Raw genomic sequence first — 27,078 nt, forward strand, 5'->3', positions numbered from 1 at the left:
GAGGTAGAATAGATGAGAGAATTAGTGGTTATGGTGTATTTGGACTTTCAGATGAAGTCCCACAGAGAGGTTAGTATGCAAAATTTAACAAAATGGGATTTGGGGCAATATATTCACACGGATTGAGATTTGGTTAGCAAACAGGAAACAGAGAGTAAGAATAAATAGATTTTTTCGGAGTGGCAGGCAGTGACTAGTAGGGATCAGTGGTTGGGCTCCAGCTATTCACAATATATATCAATGATTTGGCTGAGGGAACCAAATATAATATTTCCAAGTTTGCTGACAACATGAAACTTGGTGGGAATGTGAGTGGTGAGGAGGAAGTTAAGAAACTTCAAGGTGATTTAGGCAACTTGAGTGAGTGGGCAAATACATGGCAGACGCAGTATAACATGATTATCCACTTTGGTGGGAAAAAAGAGTGGCAGAACATTATTAAAATAGATCGGGAAATGTTGATGTACAAAGGGGCCTGGATGTTCTTGTACATCAAACGGGGAAAGAAAGCATGCAGGTAGGAAGGAAGGCAAATGGTATGTTGGCCTTCATTACAATAGGACTTGAGTAGCAAGGATGTCCTTCTGCATCTGCACAGGGCCTTGGTGAGACCACACTTGGAAAACTGTGTGCAGTTTCGGTCTCCTTACCAAAGAAAGGATATACTTGCCGTTGAAAGTGCAGTGAAGATTCACTAGACTGATTCCTGGGATTGCAAGATTGTCGTATGAAGAGAGATTGTGTTGACCTGGTCTGTATTCACTGGAGTTTAGAAGAATTAGAGTGGATCGCAAGCAATGTATAAAATTCTGACAGGACTGAACAGACTGGCTGCAGGGATGACATTTCCTCTGCCTGGGGAATCTTGAACAAAAGGGTCTCAGCCTCAGGATACAAGGTGGACCATTTAGAAACTGAAATGTACTACCTGTATACTGTGGCTAGAGTTGACCAAAGGCTGAGAATCCTGTGGCGAGTAACTGACCTCCTGACACCCCCCACCCCTTCCCATCCCCACCCCAAAGCCTGTCCACCATAAATAGGGAGTGTAATGGAATACTCTCCACTTGCCTGGATGAGAGCAACTCCAACGATACTCAACAAGCTCAACACCATCCAGGACAAAGTAGCCCGCTTGATTGCTACCCCTTCCACAAACATTCAATCCCTCCACCACCAATGAACAGTGGCAGCCATATATACCATCTACAAGATGCACTGCTCCCATCTAGAAGGATAAGAACAGCAGATGCCGGGGAACACCACCACCTGGAGGTTCCCCTCCACATCACTCACCATCCTGACTTGGAAATACATCACCGTTCCTTCACTGTCACTGGGTCAAAATCCTGGAATTTCCAGGATTTAAACTATCACATCATAGTTCCCTATAACCTTCCAGATATCAAGCAGGGACCAGATGCAGTACAGCAGCATTTGCAAATAAAAAAGATGAGAAGCAGATCATGTGGTCAGTCACTTGATGTTGGAATGATCCATGATACAAGGAGATCGAAAAACAATGGGCCTTAAGAGCTCAATACTGCTCATTCCATAATTTCTGAGAAAATATTTGAGCAATGCCTCATCATTGCCATGTCACTTCTCTGATTTGGCTGACAAACAAAGTAATAATAAAAAGGCTTGACAGTAAATAGCTGTGGTTTCATGTTAGATGCATGTGTTTGAAATCCCAAGACTAAAAATTATTTGTTGGCATTTACTTCACAGCCTTCATATTTCACTTCTCTGACTGACAACAGGAAATATGGATGCTGAGAACATGAATAAAGACAACATATATATAAATTTTAGATCCGTGCCCATTTTATTAATCAACAATCCACAGTTAAAGTTTAAAAATAGTTTTTCTTTTAAACTACAGCCCCCATTAATTATCACAATCATAGCTATAAAGAACCAAGAAAACAGGATTACTTTTTTTTGCCCAAAGGTTTTATTTTGTTCTTTTGGCAGTAATTTCTCTATTTGTCTGGCAAACAAAAATCAGTGTTAAATTCTGTGCATCAGGTATTCCAAGCACTTTTGTTTAAACTACCAAATGTTACTACATATCTCCACTAATTGGATATGCATTTGAGGTAAAATATGATCACACCTTGAAAAGTAAATCACATTGTTCTGTCATAATTATAAAAGTGCCATCTCAAGTGCCACAAGTTTACCTTTGTCACAGTTACATAGGATGCAATTTATGAATTTATTCAGAGTCATTTCGGTACTGTGTCAGGGATGGATACCTGATTGGAGTGTTTCAAACATGGAGTTCCAGGAATGAAAGGCACAAATTTGGAAGATAACAAACGGTTTTAAAGGCTTTAGAGAGAAAAGGAAAATTGGAAATGGATGGTAGCTTGCAAGGTCAGTGGAGTCAAGGGTTGTGTTTTTAAGAAGACGGGTGACAACAGCAGATTTCAAGCAGAGAGGAATAGCACTCTACGAAGGAGAACTGTTAACAATATAAGCTAACATGGGAACCAAGGAAGAGAAGTTGAGTGGTCAGCAATTTAATGGGAAATATTTGAGGGAACTGAAGGTGGGTTTCATGGACAAGATGAGCTCGAAGAGGACATGAACTATTCACAATATAAATTAATGATTTGGATGAGGGAACAGAATGTAACTTCTCAAAGTTTGCAGATGATACCAAGTTGGGTGGGAGGGTGAACTCTGACGAGGATGCACAGATCCTTCAGAATGATTTGGACAGGTTGGGAGAGTGGGCAAATCAATAGCAGATGCAGTATAATTTGGATAAATGTGAGGTTATTCACTTTGGAAGCAAAAACAAGGCGGCAGATTACGGGGGGGGGGGGGGGGGGTGCGTGGGGAGTGTGCACTGGGACCTGGGTGTCCTTATGCACTAGTCACTAAAGGTAAGCATGCAGGTGCAGCAGGCAGTAAAGGCGGCAAATGGCATGTTGGCCTTCATTGCGAGAGGTTGAGTACAGGAGCAGGGATGTGTTGTTGCAATTATACACTTGGTGAGGCCACACCTAGAGTATTGTGTGCAGTTTTGGTCTCCTTTTCTGAGGAAGGATGCTCTTGCTCCTGAGGGAGTGCAGCGAAGGTTTACCAGGCTGATTCTGGGGATGGTGGGATTGATGTATGAGGAGAGATTGACAAGGTTAGGATTGTTTTCGCTGGAGTTAAGATGAATGAGGGGGGTAATCTCAGAGATATATAAAATTCTAACAGGACTAGACAAGGTAGATGCAGGGAGGATATTCCCGATGGCGGGGGAGTCCAGAACCAAGGGTCACAATCTGAGCATTCAGGGTAGACCCTTTAGGATGGAGATGAGGAGACATTTCTTCACCCAAAGAGTGGTGAGCCTGTGGAATTCATTACCACAGGAAGTAGTTGATGCCAAAACATTGAATTATTCAAGAGGCGGCTGGATATAGCACTTGGGGCGAATGGGATCAAAGGTTATGGGAAAAAAGCAGGATTAGGCTACTGAGTTGGATGATCAGCCATGATCGCAATGAATGGTGAAGCAGACCCGAAAGGCCAGGTGGCCTCCTTCTGCTCCTATCTTCTATGTTTCTATGTTGGGAATTTGGATAGAAACTAGAGAAAGATGACAGCTTGAGGCTAGGGCAGGGGAAGCTGTAAAGGAAGATTGGCCAGGTGGGCTAGTGGGACAAACACAGCACCAGTAGGTGCTTGAATAGTATTCTCCTAATGAAAAAGTAGTGAATTAGCTTCTCGTACTTATTGTTGGCAGAAACAGGGAAGAGGAGCTTAAAGAAGACAATTTGCAATGGAGAGCAAAAAAACTGGGGCCATATTTGCATTCCAAGATAATCCTGGAATATTAACCACAAGATATACACTGGTTATGGTTTTTAAATCCTGGAGGAATTAATCAATAATCCAAATATCTACAAAAGCCAAAAGCAACACTAAATCAATATAATTTTAACTGTTGGTAAGTCTTCATAAGCTGGTTAGTTTTAAAAATTATTTGACTTAATTGCTATCTAGTAGATGTAGCGCAGCGTATAAAAACACGATGCAACTTAATGACTAATAAAAATATTAATGAAGTGTAACATGAAAGCTATTTGTTGAGCAAAAGCCAGTAACAACATTAGCGCGAACATTTCTCAAGTTATTCCAAATGTAAATCACAGATCACACACTACTTGTCCCTGCAATAGCACACAAGAATTGTGCCTGTTTTTTGAGAACCAAAGGTGGTATTTTTCAATCCCGCCTGATATCAGAATGCCAAAAGTCAATGGACTTTTACCACAGGAAGTCAATAGACTTTTGGCTGAGCCACCGAAATTCCTGCGGTGGCTCTGCCACGATGGGGCTGAAAAATCCAGGCCTAAGTGTCAAGAGGAAATAATCAAACAAGCCAACTAGTTAACAAAATCGCAAAATGGAGGAGGTCTCTTAGTTCAGTAGATCGGGGTGCCCGAGCGCTCTGCAGCCAGCTTCCTGAGCATCCTTAGACTCTGCCACCCAAAGCTCCCAGCTGTCAGAGGACTGCTGTGCCGAACTCGCCCAAAAGATTGGTGTAGAACACTTCAGTTTTCACACTTTTATGACACTAAGAATATTTTTGAGAAGTTTCCACCCATAATCTTTATAATGTTGTTCCTTTTTGTGATCTCCAAAATGTTTGCTGCTACCGTGCAACTTTTGTCAGATATCCTGCCTACCAAAAATTACAAAACATTAACATGCAGATCTGACATATCCGCAAAGAGATATGCAGTGCCCACTGGAATGGGTGTTTCTATCACCACTGGAGGAGTAATTGGAAATCATGTTCCAAAGAAAATCTAGTACCTTTCTGACAGAATAGAACTTTCTCCAATTTTCCACAATAAGTTCAAGCTTAAACTACAAGGAAGGCAAAATAAACTAAATGGTGCAATTTTAAATTGAAGAACAATAAGTCCAGTGCATTTATATAGAGATTTTTGAAGAGGACAAGTTGAAAAGGCTGTTAAAAAAATTTATACAGGATCTTTGGCTATATACATAGAGGCAGACATACAGTACACAAGTAAGGAAGTTATGTGCTGTTATGACCCTTGTTAAGCTTGGAGTATTGTGTCCAATTCAGGGCACTACACTTTAGAAAGGAAGTCAATGCCTTAGAGATAGGGTGCAGGTGAGATTACCATAGATGGGGGCCATTTGAGGACAGACTTTAAAGTTTGCTCCCTACAGCAGAGAAAAGTGAGAGGAGATTTAATGGGTGCCTTCAAAATTATAAAGTACTGTATTGCCAAGAGGGTCAGACAACAAGGGTATCAAACTGAGATCATTTGTAAAAGTAATACAAGGGAGGGGCAGAATTTTATTTGTGCAATGGACTGTTATGATCAGAAATGCACTATCTGAAAGGGTGGCAGAAGCAGACTCTATTGCAAGAGGAACTGAATACAAAAGTAGGAACGTGATGATTCAGCGGTGCAGGGCACTAGTGAGACCACATTTCGCATACTATACTATGTATAGTATTGGTCACCTTATTTAAAGAAAGATGTAAATGCATTGGAAGCAATTCAAAGAGGTTTTACCAGACTAATACCTGGAATGGGTGGGTGTCTTATGAGGAAAGGTTGGACAGACGAGATTTGTGTCCGCTGGAGTTCAGAAGAGTAAAAGGCAACTTGATTGAAACACATAAGATTCTGACGGATCTTGACAGAGTGGATGTGGAAAGGATGATTCCTCTTGTGGGAGAATCTAGAACTAGGGAGTCACTGTTTTAAAAGGAGATTTTCATTTTTAAACAGAGATGAGGAGAACTTTTTTCACTCCAGAACTCTCTTCCAGTCTTTGAATATTTTTAAGGCAGAGGTGGATAGATTCTTGGTAAGCAAGAGGGGGTGGGGACAAAAATATAAAAGAAATCAATACAACTGTGCACCTTGTAATCCATACACTTTCTGCATCTTCAAAACAACAATGGAACCCTCAATAATAATCATGATATATTTAGCAGGAATATATATTTTATAATTTATTTATTGATAAATTGCCCACCATTATCTCATGTCAATTGAACCCAGATGGGAATAAAAGTTAAAATCATTAAAAACAGTAAGGCAATATCCTGTTCACCTTAACATTTGCCCACCACCAACTATCCAAGCTAGAAATGACTTGGATTTTCAGAAAAAGATATAGCATGAAAAAACCCCAACCGCAGCATCAAGCTATGGTGCTGGAAAATTGTGACTTGTCTTCTATGATTAGGGTGCTACTATAAGCAAGACACATATACTAAAGTCCACACTCTACAATACAAGCATTTCAGCATTGTTGGACTGTGTACAGCTATAATATTTAGTAACATATTAATATGGAAGAGTAGATTACATGATGCATTATATTGAGCAAACGAGGGCAATTACAGTAATCTCAAATGGCGGTTGTATTCACCATCACAACAAGTGAACTCCCTTTCCCTTCCATGCCAAAGGAAAATCTGGCTGGACTATCTGGACTCAAGCCTTGCTGTGCTGAAAGCTCTGCCTACTGAAGGCCAACCGACACATCACATTTCCAGCTTATTCACCAGCTCATCTTAATTTACTGCAAGCAACATTTTAAATGGTTACAGCATCTTTAAATCATTTCTTGTACAGTACCACACACAAAAAATGTTTTTTCAGTTATTTTCAGGAGTAAAAGCATTGCTCAAAATTGCTCCAGTAAAAACATTTTGATGTTGCATTGACTTTAAATTAGCAGTTACCTAGGAAACAGTGCTTAAGGCATCACTGAGCCAAAAAAGATTCAACCAGACTACGACTGCAACTACACTTCAATTAGATATTACAGCATAAGGATGACAGGACAAACATTCCTAGTGAAGCAGAGGACAGCTTTGTAAAGAAATATAATATATATATTATATATTTGTTTTTTAAATTTTGTTCAGAACTATGTTGAGATTCTGCACTCTTGATCCTTATGTTATTACAGATAACCACTGTACAAATCTGGATATAAAGTATTTTTGTGCCAAGAAAAATACAGCAATAGTTTTTCAGTGCATCCATTCCTGAGTAAAAAAGATGGTCAAAATTCAATTACCATTCATAGACTTCCACTTTCTATACTACCCGTTCTTCTTCCCTAGTTAATTTATAGCATGCAGGCGAAGGGACAAAGAATCTCCACATAATTCTGAAGAAAATTAACATAAGTATATATTTTTATATGAATATATATTCTCTCCTTCGCTCGGAATGTCTGTTCAGTTATCTGATGTAATATCTCATTGAAGTGCAGTTACTATCAAAATCTAACAATAAATCAAAATTTTGACATCCTTTTAAATGCAAATTCATTGTTGGGGATTTATACTGGAAATATTGGTATTCCTTTTGTATTTGCAAAGTTAACAACCTGGTACAACAGAAATTCAGTATTTATTAGAATTTTGTCCCCCACTTTTCCTTTTCCAGACTCCTTCATTTATCATATGCATGCCTGATTTTACAGGTGGGAATGTAGCTATCTCGAGCCCTTTGTAAACATTCATTTACAACCAGCTATAACAAAAAGCAAAAAAACGCATTCACATGGAGCATTAAGTGCTATTTGGACTAAGGTTAGAAAAATCCTTTCCCAGTTTTAAGAATGAAAGAATAGGGTAATGTTTTCATATCGCTCTTCAGCTTCTTTGGCAAGATGAATTAGCACAGATGGTACAAAATCTCCAGTCGGTGATGGAATTACCACATTTTCCCCAGACATTAAAGGAAAAATAAAAAGGAGAAAAAAAAACATTACATCAGATTATACATTGTGCACATAATTAACTCGCAGTAATAGATGGTTGTTGCAAGAATCTTAAAGGCTGAGCACCTATTGTTATTGTTATTTCAGTGAAGTATTGAAATGAGAGAGCTGATGAGCTCACTTAACTAGATGGCTAGCATTTGGTTCAGAACAACACCAACAGTACATGTTCAATTCCCATCCCAGCTGAGATAGACTAAGAAGATGCCCCCTCACCCTGCCTTGAGAGCACAAGACAATGTCAAACCACCACGGAAAACAGCCAAAGAAATGGCTCAGAATGAAGCATCAACAGCCAATGACGCAAGGACTTGGCTTCAGGCAGACCAAACATGGAATGAAGGTGGAAATGAAAACCTGAATCAATACTTTGAAAAGATACTTTGCTGAACAAAAATGAACGCTAGTAAACTAGTGATGTATCACATACTACCCTGACTGGCAAATAAATTGCTGTTCCTTCATGGTTATTGGGTCAATATCCTGGAACTCCCTACCTAACAGCATTGTGGGAGGAGTGTGGCAGTTCATGAAGGTGGCTCAGCTCCACATTTTAAAGGGCAAGGCTGGTCATGCCAGCAATGCCTTAAACAAATGAAAGAGTGATTTGAAGAATAAAAGGGACATAATTGTCGTGTGCGGAATTTGCATATTCTCCGTGTCTGCGTGGGTTTTTTCTGGGCGCTCCTGTTTCCTCCCACAGTCCAAAGATGTGCAGGTTAAGTGGATTGGTTATGCTAAATTGCCCCTCAGTGTCAGGGGGATTAGCAGGGTAAATATGTGGGGTTACGGGGATAGGGCCAGGGCAGGATTGTTGTTGGTGCAGACTCGATAGGCCAAATGGCCTCTTTCTGCACTGTAGGGATTCTATGACTCTATGAAGCTTTAAGAAAATTGCAAAAAAGCAAATTACTGCAGATGCTGGAATCTGAAATCAAAAGAAAAAATGCTGGAAAATCTCAGCAGGTCTGGCAGCATCTGTAAGGAGAGAAAAGAGCTGACGTTTCGAGGCAAGATGAAAATTGGAAAGTCTGTTCCAAGAACAAAGAGTCAATATTATGCTAGTTTACACTTTCAATTACAAGTTTCTCTTTCTTTGCCAGTATCATGGCAGCTAAATGACAATCAGGAACATTTACCCAAAGGAAACAAAGTTGCGAGGTCTCATTGTTGCAACACTGAACAAACTTCTATGTTAGCTGATCTCAGCAGAGCAGCGATGGCATTGAAAGGTTAATTGTAGAGTCTGAAAGTATCAGTCTGAAAGCTCACATCAGTGGATATTGGATGAGAAGACTGGGTTTGGCTGTGATAGCCGAAGTAATTAAGCATCCATACATTGCAAATGTTAAAAATAGTAACACAATTAAAGTCATAATGGGCACTGTGGTCAAGGTATGGTAGGGCAACCAGTAGCTATTGAACTGTATTTACCTAATAAAGAAATCAATCCTTTCAGAAAGGAACAAAATTGGGCTTTTGAAATAACTTTGTCTGGTTATGGCTCACTGTACACACCAAAGTTATGATTGAGACTGCATTGTCGAGTAAAGGAGAAGGAATTCTGCACTTAAATTAGCCTGTGTCATCATACTTAACCAAGAAAATATATCACTGAAGACAAGATGAAGAATAATCCATGAACCTAAACACCCTCCCTTCCCTTACTGAGGTGAACAGACATGCACAAAAGGAAACACAAATGTTAAATTAATGTAGCTGGTTGCCTTCCAGCACATCAGTATTTAGTGCAAATACCTAGGACATGGGCTTGCTTACAGGAGGAGGTTTGCTCATCAATGACAAATTCCTAGAAATAATTACTATACTTAGCTAGCATTCCAAAACTCAGCACGATGGACAGTACCACACGTTTGGTATTTTATAGCTAATATAACTGTTCAGTACTTGGGCCCCACAGACCAGAAAAGTCGATGCAAGTTGTCAACTGTGATTTGGCTGATCTCAGCGAGAATAGAAGTGAGGGCATTGGAATTGGCACTGTCAAATATTTCCTACCTCTGATTATGATCCAAGAATCTCTACTAGATCCAAGAATCTCTACGAGAAGTGGATAATAAGTAGATTAAACAGATAATTTTGATTGCAATGCATCCCATGTTTGAACAGTTCATTGATAAGTCTCACTCATCAAGATTCATGTTTGGATAATGGACATTTGGGTGAGGTAGCAAATAGCAATCACTACTCACCCTTCAGAATTGTACCCTACTAAAAATTAAAAGAGGAAAAGAGAGAAAATAAAACATCTAAAACATCCTCATATTATGAAGTCCAACTACGTGGCAGCCTGAAAAAGTCATATTTCATTTGCAACTTGAAGTGTCACAGTAAGTTGATGGAAACATTTACAATGTTCACCTTTGTAGAAACAAATTTTAGCCTGGCCATAAGCCAACACATGCATGACATTTCAAACTAAACCAACTTTTGTATGGTGTAACATCATTATGGTGACAATTCAAACAAAACATAGATACAACCTTATGCACAATATTTACTGTAGATGGTCAGTTATGTTAAGGAAAATCACATCAACATTCTGGGAGTTACCATTGAGCAGAAATGTAACTGGACCAGCCATATAAATGCTATGGCTACAAGAGCAAGACAGAGGCTGGGAATTCTGTGGTGAGTAACTTAGCTCTTGTTAGTATCTCTAGGGGAGAGTACTCTAGACTTCATATTGAAAGCAAATGCAGCTGAAAGCCTTTTAAAGGTAATTCAGCATTTGGTCAATATACCTTTTTCCAAACTTTGAAAGTTTAAAAAATGTTGACCCCAAAATAAGTTGCATCAACATTTAAAGATTTGATGTTTATTTTGTTCTAAATGAAAATTTTCACTGTGTTGTTGCTTATTAACTTGAACTTAAAAGGAGGCAAGTAGTTCAACAACTCATTCCACTAAATCACGAGAGCGGAGGCCAAATATCCTGTAACTTTGATCCAGTGGGAGAAAAAATATGATTCTGGTTGTGCAGGCTATGTTCTAAAGCACATTAAACAGGTTATGGTAGAATAACTGAACCTGGGCAAAGATATCCATGAGTGACTGATTTAATCATTGAACTATAGAATCCCTACAGTGCAGGAGGCCATTCAGCCCATCAAGTCTGCACTGACAGTTTTCCAAGTCAACACCCCCCCCCCCCCCCACCCCCCCACCCCCCCATGCATTTACTATGGCTAATTCACCTAACCTACACATCTTTGAACATTAAGGGGCAATTTAACATGGACAATCCACCTAACCTGCACGTCTTTGGACTGTGGGACAAAACCGGAGCACCTGGAGGAAACCCACGCAGACACGGGAAGAATGTGAAAACTCCACACAGTCCTCCAAGGTCAAAATTGAACCCGACTCCCTGGTGCTGTGAGGCAGCAGTGCTAACCATTGTGCCAGTTGGGTCTGAGTATTGCTGGCAAGGTCAGTATTTATTGCCCTTGAGAAGGTTGTCATCTTCTTCAGCCTTCTGCAGTCCTTGTGGTGTAGGTGCACCCACAGTGCTGTTAAATAAAAAGTCCCAAGAGTTTGAACCAGTGGCAATGAAAGAATGTAGTTATGTCAGAATGGTATGTGGCTTAGAGGGGATCTTGCAAGTGGTGGTGTTTCCATGAATCTGCTGCCTGATTTTCTTGATAGTAGAGGATGTGGGTTTGGAAAGTGCTGATAATGAAGGCTTGGCAAGTTGCTGCAGATGCACCTCGTAGATGGCACACACTGCTCCTACTGTATGTCAGTGTTGGCGGGAACAAATGTTAAGGTGGTTGATGGGGTGCTGGTCAAGTTGGCTGCTCTGTCTTGCATGAAACTTAGGAATTAAATTCTCCCTACACAATTAGTCAAGCTCAAGACAATGCACATTTAAAATCTGGTACCTGCACATATTAGGCTATATCTGTTCACACAAAAAGGGTACACCATTGTTTAATTACAAAAAAAACACATCACATTCACACAAAACATCAACACAAATGTTACTGGTATGTGTTCATTATTTTGCCCCTCTTAGACAGCCAATTCTACCCATATCACTTACACAGTAATGGCATATTACTGATCTCCATGAACAGCATGTACAAAGGCTAGGATAGTGCAGGTGGATTAGTTTTTATTGGAAATTGCATTGTAGTTTGTAGCATTATAATAAACATGAACTAGGAGCAACTAGAGTCGCTAAAGTATAATATTCATAAATAAGTAAATAACCTGTACATTCAAATAGTGGCAAAAGTAACTATGAACACTTAAGAGCTCAGGAGAGTTGCTGTATGTCTTTTTATGCTTCAGATCATTTGTTCAGATCTCCACAGAAAAGGGAAATACAACTACATATCCTTGTCCTGTCTTGGCATTTGGAACTTTAAATGGCACTGGGCAGTTTCAAATCAATTTTCTTGTGTCCATTTGACAATTGACATGTTTTAAGAAATAAAACAGATTGTTCTTTGGTCTAATGAATTCAAGCAACTGCATATTAGATTATGGGACATGGCACCAATCTGTAAGGTATCTAGTTTGGAATTGACAATTATAATAATGGTACCAGCATGCTGAAGCTCTACAGAATTGTGTCAGGTCTTATCTGTGGGGAAATTTCTGACTGTCTGAAAAAAAAGGCTTTTTTTTAGGCATGAATTTTCCATGTTGTCTTGATCATGCCACAAAATTTTGACTTGTTACACAGCATTTTCCAGTCAGTGGCTATTGAAAAAAGTGTAACATATTTGGAACTTCAGATGGATTTATTTCTTGGGCCATTTTGTAACCAGATTTTCAAGGGGACGCAACAGGATATATAAAAATAACTGGTCAAAACCAAGACAGTGTTTTGTTTCTAGACTGCTACAAGTCAAAATAGATGGTGTAGCACAAGAGGCATATGAAAACATTTCATGAGCTCATTCAACACCTCAAGTGTGCTCAATCACTGAATAGAAATATCCAAGGTTTGGTTCTTACTGTCGTTGTCTGATCAATCAGGACAACAGAATAAGCACTATAGATGACCTCAGCAGAAAGGGTAGGGAAAAAGATTTCCCACCTCTGATCACTATCTGGTTATTATATACATTTGGTATCACTGTAAAATTCAACACATTTAAATCTGTTGAAGACAAATTTTGTATTAAAGAAACATTATTTTCAGCAGGATCAGGACTGAAGTCAGGGAACCCAAGCCAAGAGCACAGCAGGATCTGAGACTGCAACGGGTAAAAGAACACAAAGTTAAGCTTGAAGTAGCATCCATCTGTCTCAGGAGACAAAGGACTGCACCCAGGATGTACGTTACTTCTTATTGAATATCATCTGTGTTGGCTGTATCACTACAGTGATATCATCAGCTAACTTGAAAATCAAGTCAGAGGGGAATTTGGCCACACAGTCATAGGTGTATAAGGAGTATAATAAAGAGCTGAGGACACAGCCTTGTGAGGCACCGGTGTTAAGGATAATTGTGAGGGAGGTGTTGTTGCCTATCCTTACTGATTCTTTTTCTTCCTGTGCTGTACCGACATCAACTACGAAGATGGAGTGTCCTCTCCAGGGTGCAGCCCTTGGAAAAGGGATTGGAGTTACCCAAACATCGGGGCCCCTTCTCATCATTGCTAGCATCATCCAAAGGAAAAGATGAATATGGTTTGATATCAACTTTGCTTTGGAGAGTTGCCAGAAAGCTGACTGATAAGATTACTGACTTCACTCTGGATTTTCTGTCAGAGTTTATGCCATAAGCCTTCTTCTCTCCTGAGACACCCACAAAGCAATGGGCCTATTTACTCAAAGTTGGGGGTTGAGTTTGTGGGCACCAAGGCAGAACCACACACCCTCGGGGCCTGGCCTCCTCAGGGTCTCTTGCAGTTTAGCCTTTGGCCTCTAGGTACCCAGCTTACATATATCATCACAGGCAGGCATTACATAGGGCTCAATGATGAAGAGGCTATGTGCTGGCGAGAAAGGCTTACACGCTCGCTCTTTCCTCAATACTTATATTGCTGGTCAGTGGCAAGTGCTGAAAGCAAAAGGTGACAAGCAGACTGCCTACTATGCACATCAACCAGACACATCAGTTAGTAGCCACAATAAAACTTGTCAGCCATTAATTGAAAAATGCAGTAACCAGTCCACCTTAATTATAACTGTGGACTTCTAATAAATTCTATTCGTGTAGGTCACATACAAGTTAACTTCTGATGAATTAAATAGTCCTTCCAAAAATGAGGGGCCTCTCATATGCCAAGTGTAAAATGCGAACAGCTAGTATTGCTGGTTGCCATTTTGAAATGTGAAAAAGGACATAACATCAGTAATTCAAATTAAATCGATGTTAACAAATGTTCCGACTGGATTCTTTTTACAAGAGGAGCTATTTATGTTCATTGGTCACCATTCATAGCCTACTCTCTGTGAGCATGTCTTAAACTCCTGCACATCATCTTGACAACATAGCCCATACTGCCTGGTTGATCACAGGGCAGCATAGCAGCACAGTGGTTAGAACTGCTGTCTCACAGTGCCAGGGACCCAGGAACAATTCTGACCGTGGGTAATTCTCCTCATGTCTGCATGGGTTTCCTCTGGGTGCTCCGGTTTCCTCCCACAGTCCAAAGATGTACAGGTTCGGTGGATTGGCCAAGATAAAGTTGCCCCTTAGTGTCCCAAGATGCATAGGTTAGATGGATTAGCTGTGGTCAATGTGTGGGGTTACAGGGATAAGGTGGTGGGGGGAGTGGGGGGGGGGGCGCTGGGTAAAATACTCATCCGAAATTCGGTGAAGACTCGATGGGCTGACTGGCCTCCTTCTGCACTGTAGGGATTCTATGATTCTAAGATCCCCTACACTGACAATATAAAGTAAGTGCAATACTAAAGATGTATTTCTGAGCTGAAAAATTGAGGCTGCCTCCTAACTGAATACAGCCCTATTGTAGACAATGGCTTGCACTTGTCTCCCATACTGTGTTAACACTCTACAGTGAAACTGGGGTGTCCTGTCCAAGACAAGCCTGGGCAAAATTTATGGAGACTTTGGGATGTCCAAATGTCAGGGTCTACCCCTCAACTTCCCCAGTAGAAGCTATAAGAATGAAAAACAGTATGTTTGGCACCAGTTTTGTTCCAGAGGTTATGGGAAAGATTACGTATTTATACATCGGTCTGCCTTTGCACTCCACTCAAGATTTTTTTGCCATAATTTAGCCTTCAACTCTCAAGGTATTCACAAGGCAGTAGAGCTAGCTATTCACCCATAGCTGGGAGTTTGGATCATGAGTGCCAGGGTGTGTCCACAAGCCAGTAAACCTGCTTGGCTGGGTTCTAAACATCCTCAAGTGTTCCTCTAAAGCTTTAGCTGCAGGCTCCAGTTTCTGCGTGCCGGTACAAGGACTTTGATGCTGATGATGGTTGTGTACTGACAGGGAAAGAGTTACACGTTTAACTTTTTCTCATTGCTGTTGGCCAGTTGTATAGGCTTAAAATGGGAAACAAACAGCAAACAAAAGTGGAAAGTACTCTAACTTTTCACCCACACAACAGGTGCATCACATCAACCTGTTGGGTGCGTATGCATAAATCTAAACATGCATTTATTATCTGAAAAATGGGGGATTAATTTATGCACCAAGTACAGGCCTAAACATGAAATTCTGGGATTGTCTCATACACTTGGTCAATTTAAATCCTGCCATTTACAGTAATTACATTTTCCATTTTGTAGGTTTTTTTTAGTGTAGTGAACTATATTTTTACTGTCTATATAATTTTATGGTTTATATATTGGAACAAACATTGCTTCAAAGCGAACTAAGAAAGAGGACTCAGAGGACACAAAATTAAATTAAAAGTACATTTAACAGTCAGGACGATTTCCTTCACTGAAACACATTAAGTTTTTAAACAATGTTCCAGGTTCAGTGGAGTAACCACTGACTCTATGTTGTTATGACCTCTGCTTAAAGTGTGCACATCTGTGTGCCTGATAAGAGATATGATCAAAGTTGCCTGTAAAGTTATCCACAGTCAGAAAGCCTCCGGACACCCACTGCCAAAGATTACCCACCAAGGATTATCCGAATGAAGAATGGCCAGGACTCATGAATTTGTAGACCAGCCAGAAATCAATAAATTCAGATTTAAAGAAAATCAGCAAGGAATAAAAATAAAAGCTTTTTCTTGATAACTGCAGACCAGTTCAGATAGTATATTGCACCGACAAGATAGTTTTAAAAAATTCAATCATGGGACATGGCCATCGTTGGCTGGCTAGCATTTATTGTAAGAGTTTTAACAACACCAGGTTAAAGTCCAACAGGTTTATTTGGTAGCAAATGCCATTAGCTTTCAGAGCACTGCTCCTTCGTCAGATGGAGTGGATATCCACTGCATCTGACGAAGGAGCAGCGCTCAGAAAGCTAAAGGCATTTGCTACCAAATAAACCTGTTGGACTTTAACCTGGTGTTGTTAAAACTCTTACTGTGTTTACCCCAGTCCAACGCCGGCATCTCCACATCATGGTAATATTGGGACAGATGCCAGAGGTAGGATTTAAGGAGTGACTTCAAAAAAAAGAGGTAGAATGGTTTAGGGACAAATTTCAGAAATTAAAGGCCTAGACAGCTGAAGGCACAGCTGGTAAGTGTGTATTGATGAACATTAGGGATGAATTAGAACAACAGAGAGCTCACAGGGTTGAAGGAGATTAATGAAATAGGGATGGGCAAGTAATATATTAAAATGCCTATCATTTAAATGTGCAGGTAACACAATTCCAAATAGAGCATCAGTTTGTCTGAACAACAAAATACTCTCATTTGTTAACCAATTTCAAAATAGAAGCTGCGTGTGTGGATTCCCTGACGACTCAATAAGTAAACGCACCAGATGTGATTCAAAGACATTTTAATTTAATGGCACTATATAAATACAAGCTGTTGTTGGTACCTGGCAGAGGAGCCAAAAAGAAATAGAATGTGTGGTAATGTGTGCAACAAAAATGAGAAAAATAAGTAAACGCACCAGATATGATTCAAAGACAAGTGCATCAGGGAGACTAACTGTGAGTTTGGATTAGATCAACTGATCTTATCCAACATAATATTGCAGGCATTAAAAACTGGCCATTGTACCCTCAAAATATATTCCATGTTTAGGATAGCTCCCCATGTCAAACAGACTCCTAGCTCACTACTTGGACTCACTCTTCAAGAATGACAATGAGGAGGAGATAGGAGAGGGCTGCTCAGACCCATGAAAACTCTTGGGAACATTTTAGTAATTTAATTGTACTATATAAATGCAAGCTGTTGTTGGTACCTGGCAGAGAAGCCAAAAAGAAACAGACTGTGGTAATGCGTGCAACAAAAATGAGAAATAGGCAAAAAAAAACATTTTTCACACAACTGTTATTTCAATAAAATTTACATAATAAATTATTGCAATGTTGGTGTAACTGCAATCCTTGGAGGGCTAAAATCATAGCTGCAGAAAACATTATAGTAAGAGTTTCAACAACACCAGGTTAAAGTCCAAAAGGTTTATTTGGTAGCAAATGCCATTAGCTTTCGGAGCGCTGCTCCTTCGTCAGATGGAGTGGATACCTGCTCTCAAACAGGGCATACAGAGACACAAAATCAAGTTACTGAATAGCCGGTGAAGGTCCTCACCAGCGAGGATCACGTATGGTCCCCAATAACAAGGCCACTAAGGCCCCCCAGGAGATGTGGGATATCCGGGGGTAGGTGACTGCACGGGTGCCCTCTACTGAGAGTTGCTGGCTTTCCAGTGAGCTTAGGCTCCACCCATTCCCCGACTGGCAAGAAACAGATTGTGCAAAAAAGTGGCCTCACTGAAAAAACAGATCTGAAACTCTTCCGTTTTCACACAAGTTTGGGAAAGCAAGCCAGGAGTTACATGACTACAATATAGAATCATGCGAGTAGCAATTCTCTCTTTCTACCCTTTGTCCACAGATCCTATTCTAAATTTGCGCTTCATAGGAATGTTTTACAATAATGGACAAAATGACACCCTTCCTGAAGACTATACAAGAATTTCACTTGAGGCTGCATGCACAGAAACCAGAAATATAAGCACATACATTCGTAATGCAAATAAGAGAAAAAAAGAATTGACATAGGTCACAAAACATGTGAAGAATATGAGCGGCTTTAATGCCAATCAAGAAACCGTGATTTGCACTGACTATTTTGTTAACTAGCTGCAACTTAAATGAGGTGTCAAATTGTTTTGGCAAAAGGGTCACCCTGGAACTACTAAGTCCAGGTATACTTGCCACAATTTGAAACTTATATTTCGCCCAGTATCTGACAAATTCCAAGGTACGCTCCAACCCCTTATAATCTGAGCACCGGAGGGGGAGGAGAAACAAACAGCCTACTGATTGCTGGTAAAAGTTTTTAATGATAATGCATAGCCAAGCAAACCCTATCTCTCCTTGGTCAGCTTTAGCTCAGACTTGCCGCTCTTGCTCAAGTCAGAAAGTTACAAAATCAAGCTCCACTCCAGCTATATGAATATGTCACCCAGGCTGCAGGGCAGATGCTCCAGAAGAACTGTTCTTTCTGAGACCAAGTTCAGAACCAGTTCTTTAGTCACAGGCAGTAATTTCCCCCTCTTTCACTCAACCCTTAAGTATCATGAGCACCAGTGCTTCATCTGCTGACAAACTACCTGACTTGCGTAATTCCTTCTGGGCAAAAGAGATTTGGCCAGGTCCTGAGTCTGTGAATATTTCACATCAAGAAATCAGAGGTGAGCTCACATAAAAGGGAAAGAAAAGGAAAATAATTTACTATTCTGCTACCATGTTTCCTACCCAGTATCAAAAAGGTTTCAGTTTTTGGATGACCAACACACAAACTATTCTGCTGGGTACATTTGGCATGTCAGCTACGACTCCCTCCAACCTTTACAGATGCACCATACAAAGCATTCTTTCTGGTTGTATCGCAGCTTGGTGTGGCTACTGCTCTACCCAAGACCACAAGAAACTACAAAAGGTCGTGAATGTAGCCCAATCCATCGCGCAAAGCAGCCTCCCATCCATTGACTCTGTCTACATTTCCCGCTGCCTCGGCAAAGCAGCTAGCATAATTAAGGACCCCATGCACCCTGGACATTCTCTCTTCCACTTTCTTCTGTCTGGAAAAAGATACAAAAGTCTGAGGTCAGTACCAACCGATTCAAAAACAGCTTCTTCCCTGCTGCCGTCAGACTTTTGAATGGACCAACCTTGCATTAAGTTGATCTTTCTCTACACCCTAGCTATGACTGTAACACTACATTCTGCACTCTCTCGTTTCCTTCTCTGTGAACAGTATGTTTTTTCTGTATAGCGCACAAGAAACAGTACTTTTCACTGTATGCTAATACATATGACAATAATAAATCAAATCAAAGTCAAATCAGTGGACCTTAACACTCAGTCTAAGCATCAGTCCAGTTAAATCCAAGTCAGAGAGTACAAGTCACGATATTTCTATTTCAAAAAGAGTCAACAAAGTTATTCCAGCAGAGACAAAACGGAATTGACAAATCAGAAAATCCAGACCAGATCTGCTAATGCATAGTGTACTTGCCTAAGATTGAATACGTTCCATTATCTTTTAAAGTGTACAACATTTTTGTCCAAAATGTTTTATTTGCAAATTAAAGAACGACCACTTTAAAAGCTATTTACAGATCAGGAAATAAAGCCAGTCAACAATGACAATTGTGGTTATATGTCAATAGCTATCTTGCGTACATGCAGTTGTTAGAAAGTTGCAAATTGTGGCCAGGATGTTTGACAGCAGCCGAGATAGAATTTTGTAAGCCATCAGGAGAGAAATTCTGCCAGCACATGCAAGCTCATGCTTGGGGCATAACAAGTCAAAGAAAAATGTAATTGGTCAATGTTATTACTGTTACTGCCCTTAGGATCCCTACAATGTCCAGGTCCACAATATGCAAGATCATCAGGTACAAATTCTCCAACCACTTGCCTATGCTTCAAGCCATTAGTTACAGCTGGGTTACTGCATGGCCAACAGGCATTTCATGAAATATTCATTTTGTCTTTGGTTGGTTCTACTTCCTTTGATTTAACTTGGGAGACTAGTTTGGATGGACGATCATTTATAAGAGATTGAGTGTTCTCCAACTCATTTTACTGGGCGAAATTAAAATTGGGACTAGTAAAGTGACCAAGAAAGGCCCAAATACATCTTGGTGTACTGCTGCCAAAAATCAGGATTTCAGTAAACAGCTTTGGTGGAATGGTAAAGAAGCCATTAGATTCCATACTGCTTTGTGCACATTGCCAGAATATCTCATCCATTTTGTTCTCTATTTCCAAGAACACTTGGACCTCATCTAAAGCACATTTCTTGAATGGGAATAAAAGTATACGCAGCCGGCCAGGTAAGGCGCCACATGAATACTGAAAATATATAAATAAAAACTTAACAATTTTCAAAAAGACCACTAAATTTGCAATAGTTATTCCCCTTTTTCTCACTCCCTAATATTATCCTTCTATATTTGGGCAGTTCATTAGAACATGTATTCAACATAAGAGTCCTCATTTCCTAAATCTTTACAAGCATTAATGCACAGTATATTGTCTGTAACAAAGTTCCAGTTTCTTTACTGGGATTTTGCATGTTGCCAAATAAACAAATCCTTTTAGCACTGTATCAGACAGGTTTAATTGTGCCTATAAATCGCACTCCAATGAACTCATTTTCTTTATATTTCTGTCCATTCATCCAGAACCTCCACGACTCATGGCAAAACACATACTCTAATCTGCATTCGTACTGACTAATGGTCCTTAAAAAGGACGTTTCAAGTCCTCTCCTCAGCGAGTAAATGACTGGATTCATTTCAGAGCTAAATATGCAAAATGATGGGTAATACAAGCCTGAGTAAAGAGACATCAAGGAGCAGAAATTCTTCACTGACTACACAAAAAAAATAGAAGCATAACAAACATTGGAAGAGCACCTCCTCCTCCTGCTAAACATACAAACTAGGAGGAGTGGGCCATTCAGCCCCTCAAGCCTGTGCTGCCATTTGATAAAATTGACAGCTGATCAGATTTTGGCCTCAACTCCACATTCCACTAAACCCACCCCTTCTGTAAACTAACTCAGGGCCAAACTGACACAATTCCAAACAAATACAAAATCAGACAAACATTCAGGGTATCAAATTGTCACAGCGACACTGCATGCACATGGTGTGATGTTTGACCCTAGGCAGTGGCGCAGTATGTACATTAAGGGCGAGACCAAACCCCTTCCTCAGGAAATTCACACAGATGGCAATACCACAACTTTATTTAGCTGCCAAAAAAACATGCCCCACCCAACCAGACACTAAAATAAAAGCAAAATACAGTACTACAGATCTGAAAATCTGAAATAAAACCAGAAAGTGATGGAGATACTCCAGCAGGTTTGACAGCATATGGAGAGAAAGAGTTTACATTGAGTCAAATATGGCTCCTCTTCATTCTGACCACCACTGTCTCAAATATGAGCCCAACTGGGCACTTGTAGTCATCTCATCTCAGCAGAATTAGTGACAGAGCTCTGGACTTCCCTGATCTGTATATTTTAGTTTCCTATGGCTCTGTACATTTACCTGTTGAATTGCAAGATCTGTGTAGCATTTGAAGTTCTCAGAAGGTTACACAGATATTTTATCTTACAAGATGTGGAGAAACCACACGGCACAGCATGACTGAAAGTTTATTGCTGCTGAGTATTTAAAAATCCTTCCTCATTTAAAACCGTTTTATGAACTACCCAACAATTGTCAGATCCTCATTTTTTCGAACAGTTCGAACAAAAGCTAGTACTGATAATACTGACTTGTTTGCATAAACAATTGTATAAACTTAAAAGTATGCCACCAGCTGTATATTTAATTTTCATCTGTGTTTGTGTGCACATCCTTGCATCACATCAATCTGTGGTCAATAAGCATTTTGAAACTAGAAATGCAAACAATACTTTGAAAGTAAATAAATCCATGCTGAGATAATATCAGCTGGTCAATGACAGAGCCAAAACCATTCAAGTCTCCCTGGAATAGAGAAGGACAAAAATCAGCCGATGTTTAACTTTTGATCACAATTAAGTGATAGTAACTCATACATGCAATTTTTGACTTCAAGTGAGGACAGCTTTTGCCTCTACAGTGATGTCTCAAAGAATAATAAGCTGCTGATCCTCCCACGTACAGACAGTAACACAAAACAATGGCTACTTGAGTACTCATGATATAGGGATGCCGGCGTTGGACTGGGGTAAGCACAGTAAGAAGTCTCACAACACCAGGTTAAAGTCCAACAGGTTTATTTGGTAGCACAAGTCACAAGCTTTCGGAGCGCTGCCCCTTCATCAGGTGAGTGGGAGTTCTGTTCACAAAAAGGGCATATAAAGACATAAACTCAATTTACAAAATAATGGTTGGAATGCGACTCTTCACAGGAAAAGACAGGACTTTAACCTGGTGTTGTGAGACTTCTTACTGTACTTGAGTACTGGCAGGCTTGTCTTATCAAGAGAGAAATGGAAAAATGGAATTCCCATTCAACTCCCATAGAAATGTGGATTTTGAAAAAGCTTATGGAGATCACTGAAAACGTACACAAAACAGTATTGATTTTAATGATCGAAAAAGAAAGTCATAAAACAAGCAAGGCTTTCAGCAATAATTTATTAATATATTTTAATATTTGAACATTGTTGCCTCCCTGTTTTATGCAAATCTTGATTTATTTTTTGTCTTTGTGTGAATTTGCTAAGAATGTTCTGGGGCCAAACTGGTAATGTAACTGTGATAAAATTCTTTTAAAAATCCCTTCTAATTCTTAACCAATTAACACTGCAAACTTGCCGCTCTGAAGTAGAGTGAATGACCAACCTTAACTCTCAAGCTGACCCTCTCCCTGAGATCTGCACCAGTTCTTTGACTCAGACTTCCCACAAAGCTATATAGTTGAAATTAGCAAATCATTAGCAGGGAGAAAGGGAGGAAAAGAACAAAACCGGGGTCCCAATGCTGAAGCAGTACCTTCTCAAATAAGAAATTACCCATCAAAATGTTATAAAATAATAGCATATCATTGCTCATAATTTAGTGTTACTGGTATGTAAACCCATATATCTACACTTAGTAAATACAAAAAAGAAGTTTGTCGAAAGCCCTTTGAAATGGTTTCACATTATTGAAAAGACAAGTTACAGCCCATGCAAAATGTTTGTGGTGCAAGAGGTAGCTACTTAAACTTAGTACAATCCTGGTAAGTTATTAAAAAGTAAATTACAGAACATTTTATATGCAAGCGAGTTTGGGTAATGTGGACTGCTCTAATTGAAAAGTAATCAATTACATGATGAGAGGAGGATATTTTGGGGGGGGGGGGGGAATTGGTCAAGGTCTAATTAAGCACAGACTAAAGTTTTATATCATCTAAATCACTGTTTTCTGTATTTATCTTTTCAACCTTGGTGTTCTGTTCAACTCTAGGCCCTCATCCTTCACCTAAGGCACTTTTATGTTTAATACCACTTAATCCAGGTTGATACCAAGCCGAGCTCTATACACATATTTTGGCTTTTGTTCCCCAGTAGGCCTATTACAGGCCGATTTAAACATAAAAAGACCAATTTGGCATTCAAAACTGAGGGCAATAGATTTTGAGAGAGGATTTATTTTATTCTTCATTTGCCCCTCCTCCAGCACACAAGACACATTAAGACTGGAAGAGGTGGGGAGTTAAAATCAAACAGCAACAATCCACAAAAGAGACGCTAAACTAGTCTTACAGGTCAGCATGTCTGCATTGCAAAACAAGCACAAACGTACAAAACATTTTCTGTGCCTTTAAGCAAGCCACAGGAGAGATTCTACTGGCAAATGAACAACCAAGCAAACAGTTGAGGGAATTAAATGGGTGGAGGAAAATTTCATGGAGATATGTTATATCTAAGAAAGCTAATGATATACAGAGTGAAACCTTTGCTCTTTACATGAACATAATACTAGATATAATTGCAATAAAATGTTGCTACCTATAATCCAATTTACTATACATTAGTCAGACATTGATCTTAGCACTGTAAATAGATTTATTTTGTTGCCAATATGAAGATAGTTCTATAGTGGTGCTTGTATGTTTCTATTTACAATACTTTCTGTTTTAATGTATCCATCTAAGCCTTCCATTAAAATAAGCTTAAGCGCTGGATTGGAGATTTAATTTGGTCGAAAAACTTTAAAGTCATTCGTAAAAAAAGAATGAGCAGATCTAAAATGCAATGTGCACAGATCACCTGGCTCGTTTACAACTAAAAAAAATTAATGTGTACTTAGATAAATATGTAATCACTGTATTCTAGATTTTATACTGAATGAAATTTGGTGCAACTCCATCAACAGAAAATGAAAACATATTATGGAATATTACTTTATTTCTGCCCAATGGCGTGCATTAAATCCTAGTTTCTAATTCATCACATTGACTGAAGTGATATGATTGGTAGAACTGCCAATCATTTGGCAATGCGTGGAAGCATTGTGTGACAACTTTCAGGCACACATTTAAAGCAGTTTATTAATATACCCACTTGTTCTCTTGAAACACGTTAAAACAATTAGGATAAATTCATATTTCCTAGAATAGGGGTGTTCACTTCATGGGCTGCATAGGAATTAATCTATCCCTGCGTAGTAGCAGGTAGCAAGTTTTAAATGTTACTACAGATTTACATAAAAGTGATACAAACAGATTTTGGTGCTGTGATTTAGGATTCACTAAATATAAACAAGGAACACGCAAATAAGAAATATTGATGAAGAAAACAGAGTTCCCAAGGCTCAGGATTACTATTCGGGACAAAGTTGATCACAAAGGAATCTAATATTTAGGGACACCTCCAGTCACAATGGCCTTGGCAATTGCGGTTTCCAACACTAACCACACTGTCAACACCACCGCCATCAAAGCTGCAGGACATGCCCATGTCAACACTAACTCCTCAATTGCCCTTTTTACAGATAATGTGTTTGGCTAAATTCTCTCCCTTTTGTCCTTCAAGGACTTGCTGATGGTAAATGCAGTTCACCTCCTAAATTAAAACACTAGACCGCAACCAGTGCATTCTGGCAAGCAGATACCACACGCTCACACACAATACAAATAAATCATTTGAATGTACAGGTGGATTAATGGTAACTAGAGGGAAAGTCAAGTCAGGTCAATCCCTTGACAACCAGGAACATAAGAGGAAACACAGGTGAGAGTTTAAATTGTGTACAGATGAAGAGCCAGCTTGGGATCCTGTTTGATGGAGCCCAAGCTGGGATGCAATGTTTTGTCAGCTTGGATCGTGTGTTTGTCCCTCATGTGGGAACCATGATTGGACTTAGGAACATAGGAATTTGGAGCAGAGAAAGGCAAATACAGCCCTTTGAGCCTGCTCTGCCATTCAATCAGATCATTGCTAATATCACCCTGGTCTCAAATCCACCTTCCAACCTGTTCCCCATATGCCATTTTTAAAAATAAATTTGAATTGGCTTTTTTCTGATTAGGAGCACTGAAAGGTAACCACAAAAATATATATGTACAAACAAACAGCCAGCATGTTTGGTGGAGCCAAAGATGGGATGCAATGTTCATCAGCTTGGCTCGTGTGTTTGTCCCTCATGTGAGGACCACGTTTGGGTTTAATTTGAATTGGCTTTTTTCTAACTAGAATTAAAGTACCGAAAGGTAACCAAATATATAATATATATACGTATGTACAAATGAACAGCCAGCTTGGATCATGTTTGATAGAGGCTAAGATGGGATGCAATGTTTTGTCAGTTTGGATCGGGTTTGATGGAGCCCAAGATGAGGTGCAATGTTTTGTCAGCTTGGATTGTGTTTGTCCCTCATGTGGGGACTATAATTGAGTTTCATTTGAATTGGTTATTTTTAACTAGAATTAAAGTACCAAAAGGTAACCATATATATACACACACTACACATGTGTGTTTGCATGTACAAATGAACAGCCAGCTTGGATCATGTTTAACAGAGGCTAAGATGGGTTGCAATGTTATGTCAGCTTGGATCATGTGTTTGGCCCTCATATGGGGACAAGGATGGGGCTTCATTTGAATTGTGTTTTTTTTAATTAGTATTAAACTAGTAGCCGAAAGAAATGTACGAATGAACAATAAGTGTGTGTAATGGGGGAGGGTGATTTAGTACTAAAGCGGAAGCAAGCCAGTAAACACAACCCCCCTCCTCCTCCCTCCCCACCCGTATCCCCCATTTACCCGGGTGCCGGGGAGTGAGAGTGGAGTTGGGGGGGGGGGTTCCTCAACGTTCTAAAACGGTTATTTTTAAACCGACTGCGCGCGCGATCCGCCCGGCAACGTCGCGCGGCCCAGCAACGGAGCTGCGCAGGCGCACTCTCGCCCCCGCGAGCTCCTTGCGAGGGCTGACAGAGAGAGAGAGGAAAAACACTCACCGAGACACAGGGGCTGGAGGTGGTACTGGGTGTCGGAGACCGCTGCACCGTCACGAGAGCCATCTATAAAATCCCGTGCGCTCCCAATCGCATTCTCCTGCCAGAGGCCCGCCGAGGGGGGTGAGGTGGAGGTGGGGGTTTTATTAAATTTTTTTTTGGTTCCTCCTCACTCCCGTTTACAATTTATCCATGGAACGCAACGGAGGGGAGACAACAACGCCCTGCCAACTCGCGGATGCTGCTCGCTCGCCGACTCTGCCCGCTTCTCTGTTTGCGCACGCGCGGGAGACCTCGCCTTGTCAACAAAACGTAACCCTTTCGACAGCAGAGTCAAGCCGGCGGAAAGCGGACCCGAAAGGGACATCCTCGGCACACCGAGCCCAGTGCAAAATAAAACATCATCCAGGAACAGCAGAAAGGCTGTGGGGTTATATAGATCATGGAAAAATAAACGTCTGCGAGAGACCCTTCGAAAGGGGCAGATAGTTCATTTTCACCTTTGTTGCCTCTTCCGCTCCCCCCCCCCCCCACCAAACCACTTACTGCTGAGCGCAAACAAAGAGGATTTTGAAAAATGGGGTTAAAAATACTGTTCCTGCCAAAGTTTCACACGAAATAGGAACTCTATGCACCCTCCTTATGCACCCTCTCCTTTCCTTCTCCCCTATGTACTCTATGAAGGGAGTGTTTTGTCTGTATAGCGGGCAAGAA

At 40.2% G+C, this 27,078-nt stretch overlaps 1 protein-coding gene across 2 annotated transcripts in view; it reads right to left on the minus strand.

The window, feature by feature from the left end:
- The window catches only part of LOC144501293 (protein phosphatase Slingshot homolog 2-like), a 169,854-nt gene extending 143,214 nt beyond the window's left edge, over positions 1-26,640 (minus strand). For both annotated transcript variants that reach the window (XM_078224869.1, XM_078224867.1), the window contains exon 1: positions 26,368-26,640. In XM_078224869.1, the coding sequence (XP_078080995.1) occupies positions 26,368-26,430 (63 nt within the window). In that variant the 5' untranslated portion in view covers positions 26,431-26,640. The remainder of the gene's footprint in view (positions 1-26,367) is intronic.
- Positions 26,641-27,078: the final 438 nt, after the last annotated feature.

This window comes from Mustelus asterias, chromosome 12 (assembly GCF_964213995.1).
Source record: "Mustelus asterias chromosome 12, sMusAst1.hap1.1, whole genome shotgun sequence".
NCBI lineage: Eukaryota > Metazoa > Chordata > Chondrichthyes > Carcharhiniformes > Triakidae > Mustelus > Mustelus asterias.